This window comes from Oncorhynchus nerka, linkage group LG22, assembly GCF_034236695.1.
Source record: "Oncorhynchus nerka isolate Pitt River linkage group LG22, Oner_Uvic_2.0, whole genome shotgun sequence".
Lineage (NCBI taxonomy): Eukaryota > Metazoa > Chordata > Actinopteri > Salmoniformes > Salmonidae > Oncorhynchus > Oncorhynchus nerka.
Window position 1 is genome coordinate 45,108,322 of NC_088417.1, and position 9,671 is coordinate 45,117,992.

The 9,671-nt window shown below is 40.3% G+C and overlaps 1 protein-coding gene across 1 annotated transcript; it reads left to right on the plus strand.

The window, feature by feature from the left end:
* The first annotated feature begins 49 nt into the window (after nucleotides 1–49).
* LOC115105246 (PLAC8-like protein 1) lies at nucleotides 50–8,182 on the plus strand. The gene is made up of 6 exons (XM_029627030.2): nucleotides 50–157; nucleotides 511–563; nucleotides 762–1,003; nucleotides 1,372–1,508; nucleotides 7,508–7,672; nucleotides 7,849–8,182. The coding sequence occupies exons 1-5, from the start codon at nucleotides 149–151 to the stop codon at nucleotides 7,637–7,639; spliced, it is 573 nt and encodes a 190-aa protein (XP_029482890.1). The 5' UTR covers nucleotides 50–148; the 3' UTR covers nucleotides 7,640–7,672; nucleotides 7,849–8,182.
* The last annotated feature ends 1,489 nt before the right edge of the window (nucleotides 8,183–9,671 follow it).

The following is a 9,671-nucleotide window of genomic DNA, read 5'->3' on the forward strand; positions in this document are numbered from 1 at the left end:
GATCAGGTCGATGTGCACTCATTAAGAGGAAATGCTTTAAGGCTGCAACCACAAGAGTACATGCAGACGCTCGCTTAGTGTGTGTCTTTGGTTGTGAGCGAGTCATTTGCCGTTACTACAGCTCTCTGGTAGCACGTAGCTGGTGTCTATGATTAAGGTAAGTAGTGTGTTTTCTTTTACAATGGTTTTCTTTTTGGCACTGCTGTCAATGCCTGGGTGAGTATTCTTTATCTTGGGAAGAGCTCTCTCTGTTGGGGGTATGAACCATCTCATCCGCAGGCTCTCTAGCTGGCTGGCTAGCTCTGGCCTGGCCTTGGCCCCTACACTGGTGGTGTGCCATTTGCAGTGTATTAAGAGGGCGTTACGAGCCCCTAGAAAAGGAGGACCAAAATGTGTTATCTTCCCAGAGCAGCCACTGGCAGGGCTGCTGCGCTCCAGCCCTATCTGGAAGAGCACACCCCATCTTAGTGGGAAGCTCACCCAGTCTCCCCCTCCCTCCTTCCCTGGCAGGGAGCAGTCAGCATGGAGGATACCACAGCCATAGTCACAGCCACCACAGACCAGTAAGTGTTAGTCCCTTATCAGTAGAGATTACCATTGTTGGGTGTGATATGTCATTCCGACATGTTCTTAAGCCCTTTTTGAGGTGTTATGTTTATTTATTTTTAACCCCTATTGGAGCCTCATTGCAGTACTGCTAATCCTACATTAATTTCTATACTTTAAATGCCACTGCCATTTGTTTGTCTTGTTTATCTCAGTTGTGCACCAGTCACCAAAGCAGCATTGCAGCAGGCCCCAGGTTATGAGGAGGAAGCCGGGGGCTGGGACATAGGAACAGGAAGTGCAGGTTGGAACCCACAGAGTGCTGCTGCTGCAATGGAACTTCCCGTTCTCACGCAGCCTGGCTTGGGGGTAACCAAGACGACAGTGACCACGATCACTCAGACTGGAGGGGACTGGAACAGCAGCCTGTTCAACGTGTGTGGAGACAAGACTACATGTGAGGAAGACACAGCCCTGGGCTTATCTTTGGTTGTTGTACACACACTCGGGCTAAGTGTGAAAGTCAAAGTTACCAGTTTGGGTAACTCAACGGGTCAAATGGTGGATGGCTATACTGCTGTCTTACATAGACCTACTCCCTGTTATGCTCTACCTTTGTTAATTAAGGAAATTCCGTGTTTTTTATGGAGGATTTATCATGGAGATGACGATTCTCTTGCATGATACCACATCAAATCTATCAACACTCTGTAGGGTTGCTAAACATGTATTTAAATTAAAGTTGTCTAACCGACTACTACTGTCTTGTGGAGAATTGCGGAGAACTAAACTAAGCCCTGTATTTCTCTCTTTCTGCCCATGCAGGTCTCTTAGGGGCCTTTGTGCCCTGCTGCCTGGACCTGAGTCTGGCCCACCACTATGGGGAGTGTCTGTGTTTGCCCCTGCTTCCTGGCTCCACGTTTGCCATGCGGGTGGGCATCAGGGAGAGATACAAGATACGGGTGAGGATTGTTACGCAATAGTGAAGAGGTTTATTGGGTGTTATTGAGGTCGATGTCCGTGTGGAAATTGGTGACGTCATCACGTTTGATTAAATATAACACTGTGGGTCCATACTTGCAAGTGTTTCGAAAAAGTTTAAGTTTAAAATGTTTCTCCAAATGCATACCAGCCAATTAAAATCATTGACATAGTTGCACTTGATAAAACACTACATGTTAGCTGTTCCCAAAAGATTAACTGAGACATTTAGTCCGATACGAACTTCACCAGCCGGCAGTCATTATTTCCTGTAGAAAAGCCAATTACAAATGTTGATGTAGTTGGATGTGATCGAACACTTCCATGAGAGCGTCCTTGACAGATATCAAACGACACCATCTGCTAATCGAAGGTACTAAAACACGTACTAAATTTCAACTGGAGGAATGACTCAGTGTAGTGAGCCTGGCTCCTGGTAGTTTTTGCAGTTTGCTACAAGTTTGAATCCCAGGTGAGGTATTGTTTTTTTCCCTTTGAAATGTAGAATTACATTTAGTGTGTAGTGAAGGGAAGTGCAGCCAACACATTGAAAATGAAGATTAAGAATACATTTAATGAGGAACTGCATCTTTCTAAAGCCTTGTAGACAAGCACTGCTAATAATCAAGTTTATTAGGCCTACAAACACTGAGTGTACAAAACATTAGGAACACCTTTGTAATATTGAGTTGCAACCCTTTTGCCCTCAGTTGGCTGAATGTCCTTTGGGTGGTGGATCATTCTTGATGCAAGTTGGCTGAATGTCCTTTGGGGGGTGGATCATTCTTGATGCAAGTTGGCTGAATGTCCTTTGGGTGGTGGATCATTCTTGATGCAAGTTGGCTGAATGCGTAATTTGAATCGAGCGTTGAGGACCTCAAACCCACAGTTAATGTATCCAATTGATTAACAATTTACCTGTTTAGTGGTGTACTGTATGCCACCTGGCAGTGGTTGTAATGGAGCTACTTGACAGCTATTTGCCAAGACCATAAGGCTCTTCCACCTTTTTTACAATGTATGATACACTTAAATGTTGTATAGATCTCATTTGATCTTTTTCCCAAAAAAGCACATGGATGTGTTTTGAAACGGATAAGTAAAAACGTGGGATTTTGTCATATGTGCAAAAACCTGCCTCTTGAACATTAGTAGCTCGTAGCCTAGTCAAGGATGCACCATGAGATATTGTCACACTACAATTGTGATTGGCCAAGTGGAACAAAAGAATACCTTAAAATGTCCCTCTTATGGCCAAGTTGACCTATTTTCAGAAATGGATAGCTTGGGGCTATAAGGTTCTATCTGCATCTTTGTAAAAGTGTTGTTATTGACAGCCTTGTTCTGTCCAATGTTCTCTACTTATATAGTACTCTAAATACCCAAATTCATGTTAAGTTCAAAATAATACAAGATAAAAATTGCAGCATTTAAACCAATAAGGGTTCGGGAAATTTAAAGCCAATTATCTCAGAATCATCTTTTTGCAGATAGAACCTTATTGTCCCAAACTCTCAAAATACCATTGGTTGGTGGATTTAAAGTCTGTCTTTGATAGGCTGATGCAGAATTGTACATAATCACTGCCAGGAGGTCAGGTTAGCATAGGGCTAAATGTGCCATGTAATCTAATGGGAACAGATAACATGCAGTGTTTTATCCACTTCTACTTTAATTGGCAGAATGTTTATTTAAACGTAAACTTTTTGTAATGTTCATAAGTATGGACCCCGGGTGTAAGCAAAAGTTTGAGTATGACCTTGAGTGGGTTGACGCTAGAGACTTCCTGTTTTTTTGCATGGGCTCAGTCTCAATCCACTGAATCCATTGGTGTTGGCCATTCGCCTATGCGGTAGACAGGCCTTTCCCAAAATCGGTGTTTGTCAGACATGAGAGGATGCAGAAAGGTTACTTCTCACAAAAACATCTGAAGTTCGAACGGTTTGAGCCAGAAATTATTTGGACCCCACCATCAAACTAAGACTCTCAGGAACACGGATATGGTGGCTGTTTCGCAAGACTCTTCTGACTGTAACCCAGTACCGGACAGTGAAAATGAATAGGAGATACTGTAGAATGTGCCAAAACTAAAGGGGTCCAATTTGAAAAATAAATATAGAGTGGCAAGAAAAAGTATGTGAACCCTTTGGAATTATCTACATTTTTGCATGAATTGGTCATAAAATTTGATCTGATCTAAGTCACAACAACTCATATAAGTCACAACAACAGACAAACACAGTCTGCTTAAACTAATAACACACAAATTATTGTATTTTTATTGTCTATGTTGAATACATAATTTAAACATTCACAGTGTAGGTTTGAAAAAGTATGTGAACCCCTACACAAATGTCTTCACGAAAAGCTAATCGGAGTCAGCTGACCTGGAGTACAATCATTGAGATGAGATTGGAGATATTTTTTAGAGGTGCCCTTCCCCATAAAAAATATTCACAAAATTTGAGTTTTCTATTCACAAGAAGCATTGCCTGATGTGACCATGCCTCGAACAAATAAGATATCAGAAGGCCCAAGATTGTTGACTTGCAAAAAGCTGGAAAGGGTTACAAAAGTATCACTGAATGCCTCGATGTTCATCAATCAGTCCATGGTAAGACAAATTGTCTATAAATTGAAAGTTCAGCGCTGTTGCTACTCTCCCTAGGAGGGGCCGTCCTGCAAAGATGACTGCAAGAGCACAGCGCAGAATGCTCAATGAGGTTAAAAAGAATCCTAGAGTGTCAGCTAAAGACTTAAATAAATCTCTGGAACATGCTTACATCTCTGTTGATGAGTCTACGATATGTAAAACACTAAACAAGCATGGTTTTCATGGGAGGACACCACGGAAGAAGCCACTGATGTCCAAAAAAAACATTGCTGAAGTTCGTAAAAGAGCATCTGGATCTTCCACAGCGCTACTAGGCAAAATATTCTATGGACAGATGAAAATACAGTTGAGTTGTTTGGAAGGAACACACAACACTGTGGAGAAAAGAAGGCACTGCACACCACATCAAAACCTCATTCCAACTGTAAAGTATGGTGAAGGGAGCATCATTGTTTGGGGCTGCTTTGCTGCCGAAGGGCCTGGACAGCTTGCAATAACTGCCAGAAAAATGAATTCTCAAGTTCATCAATACATTTTGCAGGAGAATGTAAGGCTATCTGTTCGCCAATTGAAGCTCAACAGAAATTGGGTGATGCAACAGAACGACGACGCAAAACATAGAAGTAAATCAACAGAAGAAAATATGCCTTCTGGAGTGGCCCAGGCAGAGTCCTGACCTCAACCCGATTGAGATGCTGTGGCATGACCTCGAGAGCTGTTCACACCAGACATCCCAAGAATATTGCAGAACTGAAACGGTTTCGTAAAGAGGAATGGTCCAAAATTCCTCCCGACCATTGTGCAGGTCTGAACCACGACTACAGAAAACGCTTGGTTGAGGTTATTGCTGCCAAAGTAGGGTCAACCAGTTATTAAAACCAAGGGTTCACATACTTTTCCCACCCTGCACTGTGAATGTTTACACGGTGTGTTCAATAAAGACATGAAAACGTATAATTGTTTGTGTGTGTGATCAGTTGAAGCAGACTGTGTTTGTCTATTGTTGTGATTTAGATGAAGATCAGATCAAATTTTATTACCAACTTATGCAGAAGTCCAGGTAATTCCAAAGGGTTAAAATAGTTTTTCTTGCCACTGTGTATAGATGTTCCTGAGCTTTCTTATCTCTCAGATATAGGACAGACACTTGAAAAAAACAGTTCCTTTTGATGTGTTTTTTTTACGATCAGTTTTGTCATGTATGAATGTGTTATTCAATGCGTTTCTATGGCTACAACAGTAAGGCCAAATTCAATGTTTCATCAAATCATTTTGTAATATATATATATTTGTTTTCATACCTACAGGGGTCCTAAAATGTAAGATCAAATAGCTAAATGATCCACGTTATGACAGTCTTAAAACAATTGCAAATGTTAGCTTAGTAGATATTGCCCCTAAAGGCTTAGAGACCCAAGAGATGACCTTACTGGGCACAGAGATCTATTCCACATTGTTTCACGGCACAGTACGAGTCAAAAGTTTGGACACTCCTACTCATTCAAGGGTTTTTCTGTATTTTTACTATTTTCTATATTGTAGAATAGTAGTGAAGACATCAAAACTATGAAATAACACATGGAATCATGTAGTAACCAAAAAAGTGTTAAACAAATCAAAATGTAATTTATATTTGAGATTCTTCAAAGTAGCCACCCTTTGCCTTGATGACAGCTTTGCATACTCTTTCTCTCAACCAGCTTCACCTGGAATGCTTTTCCAGCAGTATTGAAGGAGTTCCCACATATGCTGAGCACTTGTTGGCTGCTTTTCCTTCACTCTGCGGTCCATCTCATTCCATAACATCTCAATTGGCCTGTCGGGTGATTGTGGAGGCCAGGTCATCTGATGCAGCACTCTTCTTCTTGGTCAAATAGCACTTACACCGCCTGGAGGTGTGTTAGGTCATTGTCCTTTTGAAAAACAAATGATAGTCCCACTAAGCGCAAACCAGATGTGATGGCGTATTGCTGCAGAATGCTGTGGTAGCCATGCTGGTTAAGTGTGCCTTGAATTCTAAATAAATCACAGACAGTGTCACCAGCAAAGCATACCCACGCCATCACACCTCCATGCTTCATGGTGGGAATCACACATGGGGAGATCATCCGTTCACCTACTCTGCATCTCACAAAGACACAGCGGTTGGAACCAAAAATCTCAGATTTGGACTCATCAGACCAAAGGACAGATTTTCACCGGTCTAATGGCCATTGTTCGTTTTTCTTGGCCCAAGCAAGTCTCTTCTTCTTATTGGTGTCCTTTAGTAGTGGTTTCTTTGCAGCAATTTGACCATGAAGGCCTGATTTAGTCTCCTCTGATCAGTTGATGTTCAGATGTCTGTTACTCAAACTCTGTGAAGCGTTTATTTGGGCTGCAATCTGATGGGCAGTTCATTCTAATGAACGTATCTTCTGCAGCAGAGGTAACTCTAGGTCGTCCTTTCCTGTGGCGGTCCTTATGAGAGCCAGTCATCATAAAGCTTGATTTTTTTTTTGCGACTGCATTTGAAAAAACGTTCAAAGTTCTTGAAATATTTCGGATTGCCTGACCTTTATGTTTTTAAGTAATGATGGACTATCGTTTCTCTTTGCTTATTTGAGCTGTTCTTGCCATAATATGGACTTGGTCTTTTACCAAATAGGGCTATCTTCTGTATACCACCCCTACCTTGTCACAACACAACTGATTGGCTCAAACGCATTAAGAAGGAAAGAAATTCCACAAATTAACTTTTGACAAGGCACACCTGTTAATTGAAATGCATTCCAGGTGACAACCTCATGAAGCTGGTTGAAAGAATGCCATGAGTGTGCAAAGCTGTCAACAAGGCTATGGGTGGCTAGTATAAAGAATCTCAAATATAAAATATATTTTTGAGATGTTTAACACTTTTTTGGTTACTACATGATTCCATAGTTTTGACGTCTTCACTATTATTCTACAATGTTGAAAATAATAAAAAAATAAAGAAAAACCCTTGAATGAGTAGGTGTGTTCAAACGTTTGACTGGTACTGTAATATCATTGAAATTATGTGGAAACGACGTTGATTCAATCAATGTGCCCCGTGGGTGGTGTCATGGGCACAAAAGCAGTATCACTGTCTTTATTTCAAGATATTTAGGTTGGACTTTGTGCTAGTGTACAATGAAATGTTTCACTCACATTTACTTTCGCTCTCTCTACTAACAGTGGATCACTTCATTTATTTTGTATGGCATGCGGTTGGCAATTCGTTTATGATTTGTTTTGAAAAGACTATGCCGCCACATTTGTTCTGCAGCCAGGCTTAAGATAGCTAAGCACCCTTTCACAGGAGACCAAATGTGACCAGGCCCTGTGTGTGTGTGTGTGTGTGTGTAGGGCAGTGTCTGTGAGGACTGGACCACGGTGTACTGCTGCTACCCCCTGGCCGTCTGTCAGATGATCCGAGAGATGAAGAGGAGGATGAAGAGCCAGACCTACCAGGTGTCCACTGCACTGGAGTGCTCCTGACAACATGGCTGTGGACTAGGTTCATTAATCCAGGTTAGGACAACATCGCATTCGTGTATGTTATGGGATATTAGAATATTCATGACCTACCCTTGGTATCTAACAACCTTGGCTGTGTATAGAACCTTCATAGGCTCATGTCACTTCCTTTGTACATCACATGTGTCTGCATATTACTATGTCACAGATGTTTATGTTGATTATTGCAGGTGTCTGAGGGTCATCATACCACAGGTGCCCATTTGGTTTCTTATGAGCTCTCATTATCCAAGGTTTCTGAAGACTTTCCTGTTAAAGACGAGTCTGTATATGTGAAATGAATGGTGAGTTGGTTGAGTCAAGATTCATTTGGTTAGTGATACTTTTCTTTATTTGCGAGTGGTGACTTGCAGTAGGTTTAGTGTTTTAGCCCATTTAGTATCTGTAACATCAGAGCTACTTTACCAGACAAGGGTTATAGACGTTTGTAAATTAAGTTAACAGCCAAGTTTATGAAGCAATCCATGTACGCCATGAAATAATAATAAACCTATTTGCATATTTGTTTTATTTTCTCATTTTATCTATGACAATACCCTGCGGCTGACAATCACGTTAATCTAATTTTGTACGTTCCTCTCTAAATCTCTTGCTAGTCAGCACCAGGATAGGAAAATATTATTCATTTACAAAGCTGGGATGTGTCTAAAGGCTCAGTATGCAATTTGTGAAATGTTATTGATGTATTTTTAAAATTTAACTAGCTAAGTCAGTTAAGAACAAATTCTTATTTACAATGATGGCCTACACCAGCCAAACCCAAGTTCCTTTGGTCTGATGTACATCGACTGTTTATTGCTTCATACAGCATTATATGTCGAATATGGAACTCATTTTAAAAGTCTACTACAATGATTTCATAAAAGGAAGTGTAAGTATCAAAATAATCCTTGCCATTTAATCTCCCTGGATTAGAACAGCTGTCTTTATGACAGCCGGTGAAGAGGATGGCTAGCTGGGAACATGGTGATAGTAGCATGGGAATGCTAGGGTTGCAGAGCTACTGGTATTTTACCAAAGTTACCATCTTCGTTAATCTATGGTAATGTTGGTAATATACAATACCAGTCAAAAGTTTGGGGACACCTACTCATTAAAGGTAAAAAAAAATCATGTTTTTACTATTTTCTACATTGTAGAATAATAATGAAGGCATCAAAACTATGAAATAACACATATGAAATCATGTATTAACCAAAAAAGTGAATTATATGAGATTCTTCCAAGGAGCCACCCTTTGCCTTGATGACAGCTTTGCACACTCTTGGCATTCTCTCAACCAGCTTCTTGAGGCAGTCACCTGGAATGCATTGCAATTAACAGGTGTGCCTTGTTAAAAGTTATTGTGGCATTTCTTTCCTTTAATGCATTTAAGCCAATCGTGTTTTGTGACAAGGTAGGGGTGGTATACAGAATATTTGGTAAAATACCACATTTTGATGTCTTCACGATTATTGTACAATGTAGAAAATAGTACAAATAAGAAAAACCTTGGAATGAGTAGGTGTGTCCAAACTTTTGACTGGTACTGTATACTTGAACAACTATGTGTTCATATATAGTATTACTTTTTATGTGTCCATGTTGTCCATGAGTTTCTTGTGGAGAGATCATATGCTTCAATAGAAAATAGCCAAATTAATGAAAAAAGCATCTAATCAAAAATGGCATCGCCAATTAACTCTGCAACTATTGCATTTTTTTCTGCCACCAGTTTGGTGTCAAAATATTTACAACAAAGACATATTGACATGATAAAATAAACAATTATAAAAAGGAAACAAAATATATATACACACCAATGGTTTTCACTCAGTTAATGGTTTATATTTAAGGATGTGTTACAGATTTCTCATTCTATTTTCTCTCTTATTATTTTATATATTTGACATATAAGGCCACACAGAGGGCCATAGATAATAAGACACCTGGGTTAATCTGAAGTATCCAAAAGCGTTGGGGCAGTAACCGAAAGGTCCCTGGTTCGAATACC